This window comes from Kwoniella dejecticola, chromosome 6 (assembly GCF_000512565.2).
Source record: "Kwoniella dejecticola CBS 10117 chromosome 6, complete sequence".
NCBI lineage: Eukaryota > Fungi > Basidiomycota > Tremellomycetes > Tremellales > Cryptococcaceae > Kwoniella > Kwoniella dejecticola.
In genome coordinates this window covers 1,898,022-1,920,001 of record NC_089306.1, presented here as the reverse complement: position 1 = coordinate 1,920,001, position 21,980 = coordinate 1,898,022, and the positions used below count along the sequence as shown (strand labels likewise).

The following is a 21,980-nucleotide window of genomic DNA, read 5'->3' as shown; positions in this document are numbered from 1 at the left end:
CATATTCGTCATCGTCATCTTCGCCGTCGTCTACTCATGAGCCATCTTTCTCCATGAACCAATTACAATCTTTGCCGCCTTCGACTCTCTACTAAACTCATCCTCCAATCTCTTATTGTACTATACGTATCACACTCTCACCCTCGCTCCGAAAGATCCGGCTCAATACGCTACATGCTTCTGCGGCGACATCATCAAATCCCTAATCTGGAATCTCGCCGGATTGCCATGATGCCCGTCACCTCCTGCTCCAACTCCAACTCCATACCTCGCTATTATACCTCTTTCACATATCCTGCAAGAACATCTTCTCAATATCTCCCGTTTCTCATACCATAATTCCATGATTATCTTCTCTGTCCCTTCTCCCAAATTCCACTTTGCGCTTTCTCCTTCTCCTCCCGGGGGAATAGGTAAAAATGGGATCCTATCTTCGTGTTGGGTTATGAAGTCCTTTATCAACCCAAAAGCTTTGCTCGTATCGGTATCTGAAGAGTCCTCCGTTATGACCGGTTCCTCATCTTCATCTTCGTCTTCGTCGTCGTCTTCGTCACTCAGACTCTGGTCCTCATCTTCATCCTCAATCTCATCCTCTATCTGGTCATGCATCGTCTGGTTATCCATCGACGACGCAATCCTTCTATCCGAAGGCAGAGGCATGGCCAATTGTTCATTTCCATTCGATGCCGATGTGAGCGAAATCGAAAGCGGAGCAGTGTCGCTCACTATACCTGCTGATTTCACAGGGAACAGCACGCCTTCACCAACAAGGCCGGTCGTCATGTCGTCGTGACTACTATCAGTCATCTCGTAGTCATTCGACATATCGGTCCAGTCTTCCTCCGTCTCGGGGGTGATAGGCATAGTTCCAATCGTTTCATGACTACTTTCTTCGGTTCCTGATCGCTCAAATAAACCTTCGTCTTCTTCCGCTGCGTCATCTTGCAATGGTCTTTCAGCTGAATCTGGTGCCTTCGCCAATGCGGGTGCTTTGCTTGGTGAATGAAGATTAATAACACTGCTGTCGATTTCGCTAGGAACAGCTGATATAATGATCTCCTCCGACGTTGCAGATAATGTGAGAGTTTCAGTCGGTCCGTTGATATCGCGTTGCTTGGGAAAAGGCAGGACTTCCCGTGCTGCCGTGTCCAGGACAATATCGCTCTTTGCCGTCGGTGGAGTTGGGACCGGAGCAGATGGCGGACCATGCTGAATGTTGGGCGCATGTCGAATCTTCTTGGGTAAATCGGCAGCCGAGACGATGTCGTCCTCTTCTTCGACCGGTGATTTCCTTTTCCCCAACTTGGGTGAGATTTCATCCTTTCCTTGCACTCCAGTCACGTTTGTTCGAGTGGTAACGTCCACAGGCGCTACCTGTACATTGTGGTTCTGAGGCGATGCGAACTCGATTGTCTTGATTCCATATCCGGCCAAAGTAGGATCTTTGCGTTCCTCCTTGACGAGCTCGATCTTTGGTGAATGCGATTCTCTCGCATTATTGGAGTTGTGTAGGTGATCGTCCGATCCAGCATGGGAGGAAGACTCATCATCCTCCAAAAGGTCATCATCTTCATCTTTCTCATCAGCCTCCTTTCGGAGAGCCTCTAACATATCTTTCGGGATCCAATGTCTCCAGTCGTTCAACAGCGTCACAACCCTGCTAAAGGGCAAGGTCGCACAATGCCGTTCGGCCTGTTCGTCATCTCCTTCAAACCAGTTCAAGATACTGTCCACCAGTCTCACCATTGGCCAGCTGAGCTTCTTTCGGAGTTTCTCTCTATATTGCCAATCTAAAGTATCCAACAATCTGTCGTGGGGTAAGAACGGATCAGCCGCATGTTGATGAGACTCCAGATCGATCAGACCGGCCGAATCCACTTGAGCGATCGGGGGAGTGTACGTGAAATTAGCGTATTTCTCGAAAGGATTTCTGGCGTACATGCTGATACGCTCAAATGGGGTGTGTATTGTCGATGCTTGTTGTGCTTGAGATAAAATGGAAAGTTGGGCAACTTCGTCCGAAGGCGAAACCCAGAAACCGAATCTGATTCTGTCGTTGAGCCAATCATTGATACATCCCACTCGAAGTTTCCTTTCCCACTGTACACCACACGAGTCCATGAATCAGCACCTTGAACGGCGCCTCGCTCACTGGGAAATCAGGAACACGAACCTTGACGTTGAGTCCGTTCAATCTGATCTCCTCTACTTCCTCCTCTTCTTCTTCGCCTTCGTCCGACTCATCGGATACATCCTCTATGACCCATTGCCCTGCAGAGGTCAACCTTAAAGCTTTAGTTGTTCCTTTCTCACGCGGCCCACGCTTCTTCGATTGAGCCTCAAGATACCAAGTATTATACAAATCGTTCCGCTCCATCCTGTCTTGCGCACTTTCGTAACCCTTGAAGTCTTCACCTCTCAGTTCGTATTCCAGCTTCAGTCTCACATCTCTCTGAGCATCAGTTTCTATGATGTTCCTAGTGATATAAGCCATTTTGAAGCTTGCTTCCCTGTCTTGAAGTTCAATCGCGGTATCTAGCAATTCCATGTACCTCGTATGCTGGATTAACCATCGTTCTTCCAACACTCGTTCAATCTGGATAGATGCCGTGTCTGTTGAATGGTTTATGTAATTCTGTATATCTCCTGACGTCGTCCATTCTTCCTTCATGCCTCTGAGTGGGCCACCTCTAGCACAGTCGACTAATTGGCGTTGGAGTTCACGATCTATCGCTGACATTCTGCATCCTTTGCAGATCAGCTCATCCTGATAGCGAGGGAGTCCATGTTCGTCGATGTCGCCCCTGCTGCAGGGCACCAGCCCTTTGTCGATCGCTATACCCCCTTCGGCGGGACTAGGTGCAGTAGAGATCCACCTTCTATGACCGGTTGGCGAGAGCGATTCGATTCCGAACTCTCTCATGCAAGAAGAGCAGGTATGAAGGTGATGCTTGGCACAAGTGGGCGCGAAGCCCAATCGCTTGGTGTAGGTCAATCTGCGAGGGACTGCAGGGTATAAACCCATACGTGCAGGATGATTGAGGCGGCATGCGAGACACACTTTGAGAGTAGTGAATCGTGCGCGGTGGAATAACGTTGGAAAGGAAGGAGTTGATGGAATCAGTGAAGCTGAGAAGATATCGTCCAAAGTCGAGGAATGAGGTCGAGAGGGATCGAGCAAAAGAGTATACGATGGCCAAAAGGGGTGCGAGTCGACTGCGACCGCAGAGACAGAGGAAATCAGCTACAATAAGCTTCGAAGGAGCTAGACTGAAGAGATCGCCGAGGAGGGAGGGTACACCATCCATCTCGGGATGCAAGGTCCCATTAAAGGCACACGTCGATCCCGGCGAGAACGTGTAGATCACAGAGGAAGGATGGTCAACTCACCAGCACCTTTCCACCCAGGACATATACACCTCAGTTGACACAACAAGATTCTCTGTTGTATAGCTTTTACAATTTCGTGACATCGCGGCTTATCCATCCAAGCACTATTGAGGCAATTCTGAGGTAATGGCTGATCTATCGTATATCCTAGAATCAAGCTGCCGATCATCCGGAGTTATAACGTCAGCTCAATGACCCCTTTCAATTGCGCGAGATCGTCGGTGACCAGTGTTGAAAACTTACTGTAAGATGTTGAGCGGTAAGTGTTCCCATCCAGCTTTGTCTTTACCCATCCTATACGCCCTCGTGTCACCGCCAGCATCCCTCGTTCTCCTTGCCCATACCAGTCCAGGCGTCTGCGGAGTGGAGACCAAGGATGCCGAGGGTACTTCTTCGTTTCTGTCTTTCTTGGGAGTTGATATATAGGGATGATCGTCAGGTCGCTGATCGTGATGTTGATAATTCTGATGGTTATCATCGTTATCGTGGTCGTCGTTGGTGGTTATGATTGTGCTTTCGTAAATGGAAGAAGGAGGTGATCGGAGTCGAAGAGTAGGCGGTGATATCCTGCTCGATGAGCTGTGAGATGTTTCACCCTGCTTCTCCATATTCTCCAGTCTCAAGTCAAGTCAAGGTGAAACGATTAAAGAAGAAGACAATGAAAGAAGAAGGAATGTATCGCGTTGCAGAGATTTCTGGTTGGATCGTCTGAGGTTATCGGTAGGTCATTAAATCATTATGTGGTATGGTCGATCGTATTCGTTTCGTCTTTGCTCAAGGATGAAACGAGTTGTACCCCTTTTCAAGTTGTGTATCGTCGTTATGGTCGTGTTTCCTCGTCCTCTGACAGTGTATGAGTGTAATGGAGTAATCAAGGATAAAGGGTGAAACGAAGAGAGAAGACGATCATAGCGTCGTTGTAACATCCACACCAACTTGACGACTAAATCCATACAAACATACAATCAACTGGTAAAGTGATCTGTGCAACCGAGTAAGCTAAGCTTGATAACCGGCGGTCAAAGTGTCAAAGCATAGCATACTTCAACATCTAATCAACCTAACGTCATCCTCCACACAACCCTCAAACGCCACGTTCCTCTTATCTCGATCACACATAACACACGCGAATGCTTTTGCGGGGTACTCTAAGGTGAGATATTCATTTTACATGATACAGTATATGCATTATTTCACTTGATTGGACTAGGTAACGATACACAGGATTTAGAACTGATTATATATTGGTGTCACGACCAACTGTAGAGAAGACAAAGAATTATATATGATATGTCACAAACGGAAAGGGGATTGTCCTATATGTTACTATATGAAGAGGGAACAGATCCGATATAAATGTCCTCATTAGTCATTATTCGTTGAGTGGAAACAGAAGCAATATCCTATTAGACCTTGGTAATCATTCAACAAGTCCAAGAGCCGTCGGGTGTACCTGGTTCGCCGATGTACTCGTATGGCCATTCACCGTCATCGCCGAGGCAGGTGTCAACGGCGACTAGCTGGTATCCAGCTTGTTGGAGTTTCCATACGGAGTTAGGAAGAACTTCGGTCGAGGTAGTTTGAATGACGGAATGGTCGAGGACAAGGTGAGGATTGGGGTAGTCGTCTATAGCGTGTGATCATTTCAGCTTTACGCAATATACGAACTTATGCACAAAGCTGACGAGACTCACTGGCGACGTTCTGAAGGACATTCTCGGAGTAGCTGGGAGATTCTCCGTTTGCATCTCCAGTATCGTCAGACCACAGGAAGACCTCTACGATAGGACGGTATTGTCAGCTTAGGTCATGCGGTACTCCAATGGAACAGCTGAAATGGACGGGCTACTCACTCTTGTACCCTCGTTGAGCCAATACATTCAACACCTGATCATTGTAACTACCATAAGGGGGTCTGAAGTACAGTGGCTTGAGACCGAGAATCCGGATGAAAGCAGTTTCGACTTTCTCGAGTTCTATCGTACCGAAGATCTCGTCAGCTCGGAAGGTAGTCATTCTGAGAGTGAAAGTGACGTACCTTGGTGGATCTGATCTTCGCTGAGCTGCGTCAAATCGGGATGAGACCAAGTGTGCGAACCCAAAGTATGGCCTCTGTGCAGGGCGGCGAAGGGTGAGCATCAGCTTAGCGTACTTTCCAGCTTCCAGATCGGCAAAGCTGAAGCTTACTGTGCGGATAACGATCTGATTTCATCTACTTTGTCATAAATACATTGATAATTATTACCCTGTTCCAACATGCCGTCAGCTTGAACAACGAGCATAAAAAAGATGATCTGGACAACTGGACTCACATTGAGGAAGAAAGTCCCCTTCCCACCATTCAGGGCATTGACTACATCTTGCTCGTAGATATACGGGCCATCTAACACCATCACCGACTCAAGTAAGCTATTTGTCCTCTACAATAGTAGAGAAAGAGCAAAAAGCTTACCGTCAAAAGTCAAAGCCACTTGACCGGACTGATAACAATTGTTAATCACCTGCAGCCCGTTCTGTCTGGTAGTCACAGGAGAAGCCGTGATAGCTGATATGGAAGCTAATAAAGCGACAGCGATAGATTTAGACAACATGTTGATTTGAGTATGAGTGTGAACACGGAGGTTTGACAATAGGTGAATTATATTAGAGGGTATCGGATGAATCAGATAAGATAAAATATATACTATGGGGATATGGATGTATGTATAAGTAGATGGAATCGGGATTGTGAATGGGAATGGATATAACTCGAAAGAAGGAAAGAGGGAAAGAGATAGATATCAAGTTGATCTATTTATATATCTAAATCTAGGAGGATGATTACAAGGTCAAAGCGATAAGCGAACCGAGAGTACCCTATGACCTGTGCATTGACCGCTTTTAGCTCGATATTAACATTCGAATATTTGACCACTTGATGGTGGATGATGCGATGATTTTGATGGTGCGCCGTGCCGTTCATGCGCCCTTTTCCTCTTCCCCTCTTCCATCCCGGTATCTCCTTTGCCGTTCTTGCTCCTCCGCCCTCCGCCCAACATACTTGGTTCCACACGAATCCCGATAATTCAGGATCAAATGTCTCTCAATCTATCATGCTGTGCTGTGGTATCTTCCTATGTCCAAGTTCAGACTTGGTCTTATTCACCCGATCACCGAATAAACCTGACCTGACCTGACCTGACATTACTTCATTACTTCATTCCTCGGACCCTGCGGCCGGGTTATGCCGGGTAACTTGGTTTGGATTTTAGCGCTTGCTTTAGCTTGGCTTCAGCTTGGAAGCATGCGTACATGCGTACATCTTTGGAAAGAGTGATGTATAGCTTTCGTGGTTCCGGCAAAGCAAAAGGATAAGCAGGTGAGCAGGCGATGAAGTGTTTAGGGTATTCGAGTACAGGATGATGTAATTCTTTCAAACCAAACGAACTTATAAACCGGAACTTTTAGTCTGTGCGGGGTAGCTACCAAAAGTACGTAAAGATGGTTCCTGCTTGATTCCTTTCTCTTTGATAGGCGATAGGCGCTTTCGGCGTCAGGGTCGATCATAGGAGTTTATCAGATGCTTGAGTGGAGCTTCATAAACCAAGAAAGCGGTGCAAGGTGCTATTTCTGTCGTGTCTTCCTGCATTACCTTACCTCAAGTAATCAGGTGATGCACGTCTGTGGAACAGCAGTCGGCAGTATGTCTGTGTCTGTACGTAGAAGAGACACTTCGCTGAAGGGTTGGCCAATATGAAAAGTGAAGAACTCCCTCCAAAAGGATTCACCAATCCCGTTGATCCGCCAAGGACGGGATTGTTTTTGACATTATTATTGATTGGGGATTTTCGAAGGGACGATCATCTCGCATGTGTCATAACTTACTGAGTCCAAGTACAGTAGATGATGTAAGCCACCATCAAGCTGTATCTATACATCACCGGCAATCTACAACATGAATATAACTTACCGTAATACCACTCAAACACTCATATCCGCAATCCGCACAAAGATCCGCAATTTCGCAATTAAGGCAAGGCAAGGCAAGCTGAGCTGTTCGCCAAGAATAGTGACTAGTAGATAACGCTGAGTCAGGGACATGTCTCGGACAACACCCCCTCGGTCGATGACATGATGACATGATGACATGATGACATGATGACATGATGACATGTGATGTCAGCTCGAACATTACTTTGCGGACTGGGAACATTAAAATCGCTGTGTTGCAACACTTGTCCCGCATAGCATACCAAGACATGGAACCATACCTAACTTATATGCCGCATCGCTTAAAGGCTGCTGAGTCTCGAGAATGCCAGAGACATATCCCATCTTTACATTCGACTTGTCCCTGCATCATCCCTCCGGCCCAGGATGAGCCGTAGCTCTCCCGTAAATGCGAGTGTAAAGGCAGGTGCAACTGAACTGTACAGCGTACACCTCGCACTGCCAAGACCAGAATCCGGTAAACTTTCTCGCTAACAGATTCGCACAGCATCGGCTTGATCCGACGACATATTTCTTCGACTGATTTGACCTAGGTGACATGATCTGCCTACCATGAGACTGGGCTTGGGAATGAATGCATACAACAAACATTGTTCTAATGGCTACAATGAACGAAGGGACGAAACGGGACGAATTGAGATAAATCGACAGGCAAGGGAACTCAAGTTGTGTATCGTAGAAGACGACCATGAAGCAAGTCAAAGCAAGTCTTCATATCATCACCTCTTCTTCCTCCCTCGGCCTCGGGTAGTTTGAGCAGGAGGCTTAGTGTCCGTTTGAGGACGCGAAGGGGACTTGAAGAAATTGGTTATGGCTGGTTGCTGACACAAGACAAGGTTCCCTCATCAGCATCGCTGTTATTTGCTTGTCGAGACAAAGTGATCGGTTGCAGCCAGGTGTCAGGGGCAAAAAAATCCCAATTCGCACTCACCTCTTTATCGCCCTCATCGGTGTTTTTCCTGATCACTTTTATCTGATGTCCGCCCGTCCCTCTCTTCGGGGTGACTAGTGGTTTCCCGTCCTCGGTTCCTGCTTCCTTCCCTTCCTTCTCTTGGTCTTCTCCCTCTTCGACTCCTTCACGCTTCCTCTTTCCATTCGCCTTTTCCACGGCACTTTCAGACTCGATCTCCCTCTTCACTGAATCGGGATTAGGTGCATTCGAATCGTCTCCCAAGCCCTTCTCCTCATCTTTCGGCGTTATCTCACTGTCAATTCCTTCGGCTACTTCTTCCTTCACATTCTTCGCATCCTTCTTATCGCGATCATCTTTCTCATTTTCAGCCTGTCCGTCGCTCCCTTCCTTCTTAGATGACTGTTCATGCTTGACCTTCACGGGAGATTGTTGTTGTTTCGAGAAAAAACTCTTTATGCCGTCTTTCCTCTCTGAAACGGGCTGTATAAAAGTTGGCGAGTTATTGCCTATCTTCCCGACTTCTGTCGGTACCGGATAGCTGTGATGCAAATTGGATCCACACTTCTTGTCAGCAAGCTGCTCCAAGAGTGTATCGAATTTCGTAACGCCTGATCCGTTGGCGTCTTTGTGGACAGGGCAGAAACGTAAGAATAATCGAAGGAAAGGTTTGAGATAAAGATGAAATTACCTACCAGTCTAAGCCCTCAAAGCTGTTCAACAGTCTTCCTGTACCTTCCTTCCCCTCTGTCCAGCCTTTGACCTCCCCCAGATCTAACCAATCATACACATCTTGCCATTCAGTCAGAATCACAGGCATGCGATCATGCAGCCATCGCAGATCCGGCGAAGGCACTGTTGTTAATATCGTATAAGTTGCCAGAGGTATTGGATTTCCCGTGGGATAGGCTTCACGCGTATCGCTAGGATCGTCGGAGGGAACGAATTTGCTTTGGACGGGTTCAACGTATTTCACTATATCGTATAACCCCGCAAAGAACAACAGGGGAGGATGATCGACAGTTGTAGATTTGTCGAGGGGTAGTCGGGTGAAATGAGGTATTTTGGTAGATGGCTTTTTGAGCCATTCGTAATATCTAAGAAGACGCTCAGCTTATCGTTCCGGTTGCGGTAAATGCAAAGCAGTTGTTCAAGGCAACAGCGTGGTGATGGCGAGATTCTCGTGGAAGATATTGCGACTTGAGCTAACTCACCCTTGCGCAGGGACTATACATCGTTTGTATCCTTTCAGAGCATGCCACATCCCGCCTGAAGAAGCGTCCCTGCGACAGATATAAGCAATGGTTCAGATACTCTGTTTTGAAGATCCCGATTGTAAGCTAAAAGGAGCTCACAGCAGTCCCTCGGATCTGGCGTTGATAGTATTCAATGGACCAGTCGGTGGATGTTTGGTCCAATGCGGTACCAGTCCCCATTGCCTACGACATGTCCGATGAGCTACATGGACAAAGTTACGGGATTTACGGTGGTAGCCCACTCACATAGTCTCGATCAATCCCCTTCCTCCGTCTTGTGGATCCCGTCTAATCACCGGCGCTCTCTGACGGGGGGCGACGTTGTAGCTGGAGGCAGAAACACGATAGCAACTCAGCTCATTTTCTTTGATTGCAGGAGAGTGATGATCCACGGAGCGAATGAGAGGTCTCAATTGTACACTCACTTTCCACCTCGATTATCTTGCGCCCTCTCCCATCTCGGACGGCCATTCTCGAATAAACGGGGTAATCGAGCTTCCAGCGAATCGTAGAGCTCTTCATTGGAAAGAGCGAGGGCATAGCGTCCACACATGTTCCCCTGGCTTCTTGCTTCTCTCTGCCTCCTTCGTAACTTCTTCAACGTTTTCAACGTCAGAGCATACAATTTCAGTGTGCTGATGGTTGCCTGCTAGCTTCTTCGCGTTGATCGTGGTTGACTGTACTCACTCTAGAGGTACTGGCAGAACATTACATCATCCAGCCTGGGGTATCACGGAGATACGCGTCAATCTCCACCTCGTCATGTTTGTTTGTCCTTCCTCCTTCAAGGGACTGTTTTCGACTACTATACGCCATTGATGCATGTGAGGAACCCGCAAAAGCAAGCCTGAAGAGCAAGTGCGTCCGCTCGAAGAGCCATAGAGATGCCTATAAGGCTGTCCGATGCCCTGAAAACCGAGAACAATGAGAAAGCTTTAGAGCCTCAAAAACAAGCTCGTCCGCTGGTGGTAGGCGGACAGTATGTAGTGCACAAGGAAGGGTATCCCCCTCGTAAGGTTCCTTTCTTGCTGTCTTCGAATCAGACGTCTAGCCTCGGCATGTCGACCTGTACGAAGCACTGTGGAGCCTCCTCACTGATTCGATATATATATCGCTTTGAATAGGCCCTGCTACAATTCTCGATACTCGCGTCAATAAAGTCGGCGTTCGAGAAGCGTACGTCTCTTTCATCGGCCAAGATAAGCGACTCGATGCCTGGGTGAAGGAGAGCGATGTGGGGTCTGAAGTCACTCAGTCCGAAGCTGGGCCTTCTACACGCCCTGCGACATTCGCTGTAAGTCAAGTGCCAATCTTCCCTTACAAGACATCTTTTGCCGGCGTTGGCTTCTTTCGGCCCAACATACATGTGGATAGATTAGCTAAACTACATTTATAGGAGACGAGCGCCTTTAGCTCTCGACCGAGCGACCAACCCGAAGCAGGGCCATCGACCCCTATAGAGCGTTCAAAACGGACAGAACGATCCCCGAGAAGTAACGCCTCAACTCCCGAGCGAGAACATGCAGCTATGACTCGTGTGCGTAATTTCGAAGACGTCAGATTCGGTGAATATCTAATCAAGACTTGGTAAGTGCCTCTCACCCGATCCCAGGAACCGAAAGAATGCCCGTATAAACGTCAAGAACTTCATTCTTGTCGTGGCTGATCCTAAGGTTTCAAGGTATTATTCCCCCTATCCTCTCCCTCTCAGCCATTTGCCCCATTCCCACTCTCAAACGCAACTGCATGGTCAATCAACCCCAAACACGCCTCAGGCGGACTCATCAGCCTCCTCCTCGAAAAGACGGAAATTGCATCATACTCCTTCAATGACTACGAAAGAGGATCTCACGGTGATCGGGATTGATCAGTCCCACAGACCCCCTCTGAAGCATGAGCGGACGGTGACGGAGATGTATTCGGGAGTGGGTAAAGGTGGGGAAGGTGCAAGAGGTAGATTGTGGGCATGCGATGTGAGTCACTACCAATTACCTACCCATGCTTGTCAGAAATGAGTCACTACCAATTACCTACCCATGCTTCTGACAAGGGGGCTGATCTGGATCTTTTCGAAGCTGTGTTTCAAGTATATGCGGACGAGAGCAGGATGGGATAGGCACACTGTGAGCCGGTCACCATCTAGGACAGATCGCTAGCATCAGCTGACATACGTATTGTTTCCTCGTAGTCATCCTGCTCGATGCTGCAACCGCCAGGGAGGAAAGTGTATCAACGAGGCAGCTATACGATCTGGGAAGTAGACGGAGCGAATTCGACTGTGTGCATCAATCACTTGCCTCTATCAGCGAATTTCAAGGCTGATCTTCTGAGGCTCACAGCTGTATTGTCAGAACCTTTCCTTATTTGGCAAGCTGTTCATAGATCATAAAGTAAGCGTCACCCGTCGTTCGTTGCATCGCCGAAACTGTGCCATACGCGCACCTGGCTGAGGAGGTGATGAGCAGTCAGTGTTCTTCCACGTTGAGAACTTCTTATTCTACGTGCTATGTGATGCAGCGACTAGTAAACGGGATCAAGTGATGGCTTTCTTTTCCAAGGTGAGCGTGAGCGATTACATCCTCAAAATCTCATCGAGACGACTGATCTTTCCCTCTCATCCGTCCGAGCTGAGTGGCCGACTGATATCCGCTTGATCCGGTTCATTGGTATCAGGAAAAACTCTCATATGACGATTACAACCTAGCTTGTATCGTGACATTCCCGCCGTTCCAAAATAGGGGATTCGGGAAACTTCTCATCGAATTTAGTGAGTGTCATGCGTGATCACTTAATACGCACACTTGGAGCTGACCTGACATTGCTATGTTTAATAGGTTATTACCTTACCAAATCCTCAAAATCACCTGGAACGCCCGAAAGACCCATCTCAGATTTAGGTCTGAAAGGATATACTGCTTATTGGGTATCGGTCATTCTTCGATTCTTCAAAGCTTTACTAGCAGACTCCAAACCGTTCAAGGAGGTTCAAGCGGAATCACCTAAGAAAGTGATCAAGTCGCCTGTGAAGGCTCAACACGTCCGGACGCCGACCAAAGATGAAGGGAGGGTATTGAGAATTAGGAAACCCCCTGCTACGTCTGAGAACGGTCATAGTAGTAGTAACAAGCAGACGCAGCACCTGGATGCGGAACAGAGGGTAAAGATAGGCGATGCTGGTAAGCGAATATTCTCACATCAGCTGGCTGTCTTGTGGCTTGCTGCATGCTGTTTCCGCAAAGCTTGTTCAGTGCGCTGACAACTACGAATATTTTCCTGCTTTAGAATACATCAAAACGCCTATACCGAATCATAACAAAGGACAATATGCAATCTCCTTGACCCTGAGCCAAATTGCGAAAGCGTGCCATTTACGAATAGATGATGTGTCTTTTACGCTTTCGGAATTGGGGTTCTTGGTGAATCGAAGGAAATATCATGGAGGGAGAATGGCTAAAAAGAGGATACCGCAGAAAGAGTATGTTGACGACGGTGACAACGACGAAGATGGGCATCTGGAAGATGGAGACGGAGACGGAGATGGAGATGCAGGAAATGGATATCAAAGACGTCCGAAGGATGTTGAAGTTGAAGTAGGCGAAGAATGGAAAAATACTGAGATTGTGATTACCAAGGAGATGGTCGATGTACAGTGGAATGCCTGGAGAGTCAGGGAAAGAGGGGTGTTGGAAGATGAGTTTGTATTGTTGTAAATCCAGAGTCATGTAATTGATATTATGAATGTCTGAACAGGATGTTCAAAGAGAAGTATGACCGTATGACCAGACCTTTGACGCAGGACTGTACTCGTACTCTGTGCGTTAGCGAACGAATTTCCCGAGCCAAACCAGAAACTATAGTGCTTCAATTCTATCCAGAGCCGGCCGCATACACATGGATCTGCACCTCTTTTCTGCAGGCATGTATCAGTGAGATGACATGGCATTTATAAGACGAAGGCAGGTGCATATCTAGCTTCATCTAAATACTTCTAGTCTAATCTAATACAATATGATTATGAATCGATATGATTCCACGTTCCTAAATATCAATTCATACTCATCCCCATCCGACTTCCCACCACCAGTACCCCGAACCTTCATCGACCCTTCCCTCGCCTTTCCTACCTTTGACTCCCCTCTTCCCTTCTCCCCTCGTTCCGATCTTCAGACCCCTTTCTAATCCTAATCCTTCTCCTCTTGACTCTGATCCCTTGTCCTCCTGAGCGTGTTGCATTCCGCTTTTTGCCGCCGCCGCTTCCTCTCGTGTGCTTAAAGGGGGGTAAGTGGATAATGGTGGGAAATGCGTATCGATCGATTCCAACTCAGGTGCGAAAGTCGGTCTGAGCGGGGAAAGTATATGCTACGTCCATTCGAATCAAACTCAAATCAGCATCGCCTGGCCTAGGCTGATATCTGCTGTACCTTTCCTTGCTTCATGAACGCATGAAAGGAGTATTTGATGCGGGGAAACGAAACTTACGAAAGTTCCCCCATTTTCACCATTCGCATCAGGCAGCTTCAGTGTCCAGCCTACCACTTCCCTCAAGAGTTTCGCATGCGTCTCATCATACACACAATCACTCGCTAGTACCAGATCGAATCCCTCCTTTCCCCTTCCTTTGAGAAAGGGTGCCAGCTCTTCTGAGCCTTCTTGTCCCTTAGATTGCATATAGGTGGGGAAAGTCGTCCAGTCCAATTTGGCAATATGTATACCTTCCTCCATCTTTCCACTTGTCCCTGTTTCTCCATCTGCGTCTTTCTCTTTCTCATTCGGCAAAGTCATCGGATTATTGGGGAAATTCAAATCCACACAAATCTTCAAATTGTCTAATACGCTCTTCAAGAAATCCGTAGCTACCACCAAATGCTTTCCAGGTACTTCTCCACTTTCAACCATAGAATGAGCCCTTAGATCTAGGAGTTTCTTGCATAGGATCGATAATAATCCCGTTCCAGCGCCCAATTCCAATACCTTAATATCCCGCTTCTCCGAGTGGGATGTGGTCGTGGCAGAGATTGAGGGGAATAAACCATAGTCCTGAGGATTCAACGCCAGTCTACGACCAAGTAAAATAGCTGAGCCCCACGTCTGCACGCCAACAGATAGGTGATCGCCCATAGGTGCATCGTGCAATAGAATGGGCAAGACGGCTTGCTTCTGCCTCCCCGCTCTTGGCTTCGTGCTCTTTCGACCGGTAGTCATAGACGTGGTATTTGTGGGCGAGGAGGATAAGACCGTGCTCGCGTTGGACGATCGACGGAAGTGTCCACGGTAATCGACTTTAGGCGAAGTAGGTGAAGTGGCCAAAGAAGCTAGAAAAGTGTTTGTCTCGGGCGATAAAGCTGGATTGGACGGTGCGCGAGATTGTAAAGCCAACGCTGGGGCGAGGGAGGGTAAGAGTGGAAAGACTAAATGTCTGGTCAAAGATCCTGCAGCTAAAGTGTCAGACATAATGAGCTTCCGGTCAGTATCAATCCTCAACTGGATCTCAGTGACGAGGGGCTGTACTGACCGCTCGTGCCTGCCATCATAGCTAATACAGCTGTTGCATCCCTCAGAACCACTTCCATGTCTTTTACCTCTTCCAACGAAGTAGAAGAGGAATCGCCGCTATTCTCTTCCAGCCAATTCTGAGATCGACGTATAATACCTCCAAGCCACTTTTCCGACCACTCCCTCTCGAACGGGTCAAGGTGTTCTTGGGCATCGGTTTCGGTCTCAGCATCGATATCTTCCAGGTCTTCTGCGTCCGAGTCTTCAGAATCGACTTCGAGCTCTTGATCACCTTTACCAAGTTGATCTTCTTCGACCAGAACTTCAAGTCCATGCGCCTGCCTGGAGTCTAGAGATACATCAAGTCCCAGTCCGATACTATCCATAGTCTCGACTAATCCAGCTGAGAATCGTCTCTCCCTCTTTTGTTTACGCACTACCTTCCTTCCCTGCTTCCCGGAAGAGGCCTCGTCCTCATCATCGAAGACGTCGGCTGATGTGAAGCCCCCGTGTATAGGTGGTAGATACAGTTCTTTCAGTATTGATATTCGCGCCAAGATATCGGCCACGAGGAGAGGTACGAGGGTATATTGATTTCGAGGGAGGGGAGGAAGGAAGGAGGAGGGAATGATGCTAGGGACAGGCATTCTGTAAGGATTTAATGCGTAGGTCTGGACTATATACAAGGCATGGCTGGAGTTGACGGGCCGCGGCTTGGGCCTATGCGATTCGCAGAGGGTATATGTATGACTTGCTTTCTGGTGGATCAATCCAAATTCCCAAGTTCAAAAGTCAAAAGTGATCGACGTGCCGAGTGGAGGTTTCGAATGATCCTTCGTCTTAAATGGGTAGCTTGTTTACAGTATTGCAATACCTATTCCTTGTTCCGGTAGTATCAGTAACGTGAGCGACACAACATCGTGGAACCGCCTACAATCATAAGCATGAACATTGTTATCACCTTGACGCAAACACCTAGTATCTCATCGACTCACTCAAGGACCCATAGCAAGCAGGATGGTGAGCCGGGACCCGACCGTGCTGGCAGTAAGAACGCATACTGATGATTCATCGCCCCGCTCAGGCCGACGTCAAACGACCCACTTCTCCCGGTACTCCAGCAGGATCAAGTTCCGCCTTTGCAGTTGCCAGACCCCACGGAGCCAATGCTGTTAGGTGAGTTGAGCCGTAACAGGAGACGGCGTGCTACGTTCAGCATCCGCTGTACTCAGGCTCAATAGATTTCCAAGAGTCTTCATCCCCTTAACCTCTCCTAACATCTCCTAACAAAGGCTCGTGAGGTGCTGACCATTTGAATGTCATAGACGACGTGCACCCGCTGCTGCTCGACCATCGTCCGCTCGAGCTGCCGGTGCCGGCGGATCTAGTAATACCATGTTGAAGCTATACACGGACTCTGGAGAGGCAGGCTTGAAAGTGTGAGTTCCAGCTACATGTCCCGTTATGTCCTTTCTCCTTTCTTCATTCGAACAATAAAGGCAGTCCTGCTTCGCAGCACATTGTTATTTGACAAATGATTACAGCTTAGTTCTTAAGCTGAGTCCAGAGATGGAGTTGCGTCGCTGACTTTAGGTGTGGTTCTGCTTGATACTCGGCTCATAGGGATCCCTTCGTCGTCATCGTCTTATCACTCTCATTCATCGCTTCCATCTTCTTCCTCCATATCGCAGCCAAGATAGTACGGGCTTTCACCAAGTAGAGACTACTGTAGAAGCAGAGCTTCAAACGAAGCTGGAAGGTATGGATATTTATGCATGATGTGGGATGAGCTTTGATCGCGGTCAGGACAAGATTTCATCAGATCAGATTAGGTGATTATGGTTGTGGACAAAAAATGCATCATTGTAATTACCCCCGACCCTATATCTGACTAACTTGCTAATTGACTATACCGAGCGTCGAGGTCTTGCTTCCTTTGTGCTGATCATATCATTACTGATCGTGCAACTTTTCCTCGTCCCACTCTCTGGTGGAATTTCTGCTCTCCTGGTCGCCTCCAAGAGTACTCGCGCCATCATCGTCATGCCGACGCCAATAATCGACAGCCGGCACAGCATATGCGATATCATCCCCTGTCTCGTCTCCAGTCCGGGCTGTTTCGGGAGGACTATCGAGCGCTCTGGCCATGAACTCACGATATCTCGACGGCGGCAAAACGTCGAAAGGATGTTGTTCTGGATCAGGCAGTCCATCGTGTATATAGGTGATTATCATACTTGCATCAGGAGGAATGATGATCGAGCATTTCATCCTGATGATTTTACTATGAGTCGGGAGGCTCGCATCGTAATATTCAGCCTGATCGGATCGTATCAAGACTTGTGTCCTTGGGGTGGCACCGGGTGAATCGGGTTGATCGAAGAGATTGGTAAGTTTGTTATCCTGATCGACTGACGATAAGCGCATATAAATTGTTCGGTCCGAGGCATCATGGAAAGGTATGAACGCTTGAGTATTGGATTCGTGATTCATCTCTGACCATCCACCTCCACCTCCACCGACATTATCGATACCTAGAAGAGAGGTATTAGCGAAAGTTGTAGTGTGAAAGTCCCGCTCAGCAGTCTGTAAAGCCGGTCGTGCCAGTCCTTCGAACGGAGAGAACGGAAGTACGGTATCCGCCTTCCAGATACCTGCAGGTAAGTCTTTATCGTCGTCGTTGCGAGATAGAACTTGGATGTTTCGATATTGATACGGCTTCATCGTTATCTGCACCTGGGGCAGAGTATTGGGGTTGGTAGTGTATAAGGAGGAGACTTCGTGCAGTTCGAGATCCCTATCGGGCGAGTAAAAGCCATCCCCTGAACTTGAAGGTATACTCGATGTTGAGGTGTGGACAAATTCATTCAATTTGTTCGATATCCTCGATAGAGGTATGTCAAGTTGAACCATCCTGCTGTTGGGCGGTATTTCGCACAAATGCTTATAATCACTGTTCCAGTCGTCGATAGGTCCAATGGAGTAAAATCGGAAATGATTAATTCGTATATCGTTAATAGTGTAGCCAGAACCGAGATTCGTGATGGGCCGCCCTGTCTGATGACTGTGATCACCTAGTTCAGACATCTTCCGATATCTGAGAAGGCACACCTGGTCGAAGTCTACTACGAGCCCTTGATGAGTACGATTAGTGTTCTGCCAACTCATTTCGAATGTTGTCTGAGATACGGGCGTCTGATGGGATAAAGAAGATGTGTAGATGTAGCTTAGGCATACAGCATCGCGATATTTTTTTATTTTATTTTGACCGCCGGATCTTGTCTGAACGACTGTGAGTGCTCTGTGTGCACGATTGTAAGGAGGGACTCATGAGCAGGCTTTCGGTGAAGATGTGCTTCGTCATATGAAAGGATGGTGAAGCAGCCACGTATGATCGTAGTCTGCGGGGCGGAAGGTGTGGAAAGACACCGTGATGTTCCAATGCAGCGCAGGACGCTGGATGAAGTCATACTCATACAGTATTGAGGCTATAGTACTTCTTCTGTGTCCGCCGCAGTGCATCACTGCACGTGTAGCGAGCGATACGATGAGTCACTCGGCTCCTGTCAGCCACACTGCAAGTAGAAGTCTTGTGAATCTGCATGCGATAGTATGTATGATCAAGGCTTCCATTCGATGCTATAATTTGAAGATACGTCAAGTAATTCTTGACTGCTCTCCCAGGGCCAATCGCGCTCACTCGATATTTTGATTGACTAGCGTGATCACGAAAATCACCATCAATGAGCTGGTTCTCCGAGTGAAAGAAGAGATTTGAGTCGTGAATAAAAAGCTTACCAGGCGCATTCTCAACATGCTGTTCAGTAACCTTCTTCTCGGGCACCTGATTGTTCACAGCCGTAGATTCACTGGGCCTCGGTCTGTCGTTGCCTTCGAGCTTATCGATCGCATGATTCTCATGAGCTGAAGGGACCCAAGAGTTCGATCGCCATGCAGGTACTTTGGTCCGATACAGCTCGTCGACTTCTTCCAACGAGATCTATGATGCGGGTAAACGCCTTGTCAATCAGCACCATTTCGCCAGGTCGATGAGCAAGATAAGCGGAAGAGCAGACTTACGCCTCGTGTTTCGGGGATCATGAAGAATACGTAGACGAATGCGAATACGAGACATCCGCAGAATACCAACAGGATTCTGTTTCAGAACATCAGATCAGCCTAAAGACCGTCCGATCAAGCCTACCCGTGCATTGGGAAGATAAAATGAAATGAAACTCACAATGGCCCGATATCATCTGCAATCAGAGGTGAGAAGTATGATAGTAGGAAATTCCACAGCCAATTCGTGGCGGCTGTTGCACCGAATATCGAGGTGATCAGCGAACGAAAGAGTCCATTGTCACTGTGAGGATGCTGGATGAACATCAGGGTACTATAACTCACCCGCCAAGGCAATACATTTCGATCGTACTCTCAAAGGGAAGGTCTCACCCATCAACACCCCTGATGACAAAGCGTATCAGCCTCTGTGTCCAGTAACACTCAATATGCCATACGCCTTGAGGAAGACGAGGACTTACAAGGAGTGGGACCCCAGAACATCGAGTACAGGGAAACATGGAAGACGGCAAAAGCAATCATGACGTTTCCTCCCAACTGTCTCTTCGACGCAGACACGCCGTCCACATCCGTGTAGAAATGTCCTACTAATGCCGCGATAATTGCGCAGACCGCTTGACCCAGCGAACCGATAAGAAGAGATTTTCTTCGGCCGACATGCTCGATCGTCCACATTGCCGGAAGGACCATGACCAGTGAGATACCCCCTAAGATCGCTTGGATCGAGTACGCGTCGAGGCCTGTACCGGCTGCTTCGAAGAAGACGGGACCGTAGTAATAGTAGAAGTCTGCAGAACGTCACTCAATTAGCAAACAGTCCTGGCGACTGTATTCAAATTAGGGTAGTTGGGCCGAGAATCATAAGTTACTCACTTTGACCATTGAGCTGTTGAAGGAACTGGACCATACATCCATTCAAAGTTCTCTTCCACATCCTGCTTCTAGTCGAGAAACATTCCAGCCACCCAGCTTGTCCACCCTCATTTTCGACCTTCACGGCGTAGCTCAACTCGGTCATGACTTCTTCCGTGAGCTTGTCGTCCTCTCCGCAATCATTCAACATGGCGATAGCTCTTATGGCTCTCTTCTCTTGTCCTTTGCCCAGCAGGTATCGGGGAGATTCAGGTAAGAGCAATGATCCGCCCATGAGGACACATCCCCAGACAAGTTGTAATCCGATGGGAATCCTCCATGAAGCAGAGTTGGAGATGTGGTGTGTACCCAAATTGACGATGTACGCCAAGAAGAGACCACTGAAAAGGCATGAAATCGTCAGTGTACTGAGTTGTCCGGTGGCGGGAGTGCCTACTTGAGATGTGTAGCGGGAACAGTCAAGTCAGGACTAATTACTCACGAGATGATCTGGACTTGGTATAATACCAATAAAGAACCTCGTAATTTCTTCGGAGCAGCTTCACCGATGTATAAAGGGACAATGGCTGATAAAGCACCGACACCTAGACCAGCTACGAAACGTCTGTGGAAAACGCATCACATCGTACATCGTCAGTCAGCTGACAGGCTCGCAACAACACAAGATACGACAGAAAATTTACCCTGCAGTAAGTTGACCCAAGGAGAAGGTAGTGACCTGCACAATGACACCGATGGTGAACTGTAAAAACCCAGTGGCCTTGTAAGCGGATCTCCAGGTTCGTGTTCGCAAAATGATTTTGGACCTACGATGACCGACCAAAATAAAATCGAGCCCTTTCGTCCTAGTCTATCACTGGTGAAAGCCTGGAAGATCGCCCCGAAGAATGTACCGGCAGATAACAAGGAGGTTATGATCGATTGGTTCTGCGACGTTATGGCAGTCGCTTGGGCACCTTGCATCTGATGGATGAAGTCTGGCATGATCAGGCATCCTGAGATATAACCGATCTTAAGGAGCCAAACCAATCACAATCAGTCCTCAATCTTGAGTCGTGCATTTAGTCGAGATGCATCGTAGATGACTCACATCATATCCGAATAGCCAACCGCCAACTGCGGAGAAAATTCGCTCAGCTCAGCTGGTCCTTCACTGAAGAGGGTGTCGAGAACATACTCACAGGCCGCGAATACACAGAAAACAATGGATCTCTTCATTGTGTCAAGCAGTCTTCACAGTGAGGAAAGACGGTCAAAGTAATGAAGATGAGAGAATAAGTCAAGAATAGGCAATACACAATTTCTGACTTTTGTATAGCAGAGGTCGTCAGTGCGCTTTGTGCATTTCTTATAATCAAGATGTATCCCTCTGGGTATGGACCGTTGCTGCTGTCACTATCAGATGTCATTCATTGAGAAAGCCGCTCCGCCCGATTCCGTCAACTTTTTTCGGACCACATGATAGCCAAGGAAGCCTGTTTACGAGATCCATTTCCTCTATAAACGGCTCCTCCATCGTACCCCGATGCCCCTCTTACGGGTGCAAGGGTAGGGTAAGGTGCCCATACTGCGAGGATTTCCTTCATCATTCTTTTCTTTTTCTGGCTTTCGGTATCAGTTCTAAAGGAATACCAAGACGTCATAGGGTTTCAGGATCGAGTCAGATTCCGCTACGAACAAGCAAATAACATAATCCGTCTTCCTGGCGATATGGTGATGAAAGCGGAAAGTTGATACCGATTGGAGAGCAGCTGGCAAAAGCCGAGAAGGGACCAACTCTTTCCCCTTTCCTTGTACTTTTGAGTGAGCAATCAGCCGGTTCATTAGGCTCCGCATCTGCCGGGAAGTATGGCTCGGCAGGCGTCGTACGGCGTAACCAAGACTTTCCTCATGTGTGTTAATGTTAATTGAATCAATTTGCTGGAATTCTGGACACACATGCGAGGAGGAGAAGCGAAGAAGTCAGCGAAGAACGGTATGATGTCAAT

The 21,980-nt window shown here is 47.8% G+C and overlaps 8 protein-coding genes across 8 annotated transcripts; 2 read left to right on the top strand and 6 right to left on the bottom strand.

Moving 5' to 3' along the window:
* Window positions 1-162: 162 nt before the first annotated feature.
* I303_105579 (uncharacterized protein) lies at window positions 163-3,998 on the bottom strand (the record flags this gene model as incomplete). The annotated part of the gene is made up of 4 exons (XM_018408272.1): window positions 163-2,100; window positions 2,174-3,216; window positions 3,391-3,548; window positions 3,634-3,998. The coding sequence occupies 4 exons, from the start codon at window positions 3,996-3,998 to the stop codon at window positions 163-165; spliced, it is 3,504 nt and encodes a 1,167-aa protein (XP_018261963.1).
* Window positions 3,999-4,814: 816 nt separating this feature from the next.
* Window positions 4,815-5,981, bottom strand: I303_105578 (uncharacterized protein; the record flags this gene model as incomplete). Its single annotated transcript, XM_018408273.1, has 7 exons — window positions 4,815-5,017; window positions 5,085-5,168; window positions 5,244-5,366; window positions 5,429-5,502; window positions 5,578-5,636; window positions 5,703-5,773; window positions 5,843-5,981. 7 exons carry the CDS (start codon window positions 5,979-5,981, stop codon window positions 4,815-4,817), a joined length of 753 nt encoding a protein of 250 aa, XP_018261964.1.
* A 2,118-nt stretch (window positions 5,982-8,099) lies between these two features.
* I303_105577 (uncharacterized protein) lies at window positions 8,100-10,099 on the bottom strand (the record flags this gene model as incomplete). The annotated part of the gene is made up of 7 exons (XM_018408274.1): window positions 8,100-8,201; window positions 8,312-8,831; window positions 8,986-9,387; window positions 9,505-9,573; window positions 9,646-9,729; window positions 9,793-9,873; window positions 9,972-10,099. The coding sequence occupies 7 exons, from the start codon at window positions 10,097-10,099 to the stop codon at window positions 8,100-8,102; spliced, it is 1,386 nt and encodes a 461-aa protein (XP_018261965.1).
* Window positions 10,100-10,430: 331 nt separating this feature from the next.
* On the top strand, window positions 10,431-13,256 carry I303_105576 (uncharacterized protein; the record flags this gene model as incomplete). Its single annotated transcript, XM_018408275.1, has 11 exons — window positions 10,431-10,557; window positions 10,671-10,840; window positions 10,943-11,133; window positions 11,228-11,519; window positions 11,622-11,669; window positions 11,735-11,824; window positions 11,886-11,936; window positions 12,012-12,104; window positions 12,220-12,313; window positions 12,381-12,722; window positions 12,829-13,256. 11 exons carry the CDS (start codon window positions 10,431-10,433, stop codon window positions 13,254-13,256), a joined length of 1,926 nt encoding a protein of 641 aa, XP_018261966.1.
* A 346-nt stretch (window positions 13,257-13,602) lies between these two features.
* On the bottom strand, window positions 13,603-15,686 carry I303_105575 (uncharacterized protein; the record flags this gene model as incomplete). The annotated part of the gene is made up of 3 exons (XM_018408276.1): window positions 13,603-13,905; window positions 14,026-14,981; window positions 15,059-15,686. 3 exons carry the CDS (start codon window positions 15,684-15,686, stop codon window positions 13,603-13,605), a joined length of 1,887 nt encoding a protein of 628 aa, XP_018261967.1.
* Window positions 15,687-16,102: 416 nt separating this feature from the next.
* I303_105574 (uncharacterized protein) lies at window positions 16,103-16,759 on the top strand (the record flags this gene model as incomplete). The annotated part of the gene is made up of 3 exons (XM_018408277.1): window positions 16,103-16,215; window positions 16,365-16,478; window positions 16,663-16,759. The coding sequence occupies 3 exons, from the start codon at window positions 16,103-16,105 to the stop codon at window positions 16,757-16,759; spliced, it is 324 nt and encodes a 107-aa protein (XP_018261968.1).
* Window positions 16,760-16,992: 233 nt separating this feature from the next.
* Window positions 16,993-18,126, bottom strand: I303_105573 (uncharacterized protein; the record flags this gene model as incomplete). Its single annotated transcript, XM_018408278.1, has 1 exon — window positions 16,993-18,126. The coding sequence occupies one exon, from the start codon at window positions 18,124-18,126 to the stop codon at window positions 16,993-16,995; it is 1,134 nt and encodes a 377-aa protein (XP_018261969.1).
* A 609-nt stretch (window positions 18,127-18,735) lies between these two features.
* I303_105572 (uncharacterized protein) lies at window positions 18,736-21,210 on the bottom strand (the record flags this gene model as incomplete). Its single annotated transcript, XM_018408279.1, has 12 exons — window positions 18,736-18,755; window positions 18,838-19,039; window positions 19,120-19,195; window positions 19,280-19,352; window positions 19,444-19,503; window positions 19,581-19,907; window positions 19,993-20,372; window positions 20,474-20,596; window positions 20,676-20,734; window positions 20,803-21,003; window positions 21,083-21,108; window positions 21,174-21,210. The coding sequence occupies 12 exons, from the start codon at window positions 21,208-21,210 to the stop codon at window positions 18,736-18,738; spliced, it is 1,584 nt and encodes a 527-aa protein (XP_018261970.1).
* Between the last annotated feature and the right edge of the window lie 770 nt (window positions 21,211-21,980).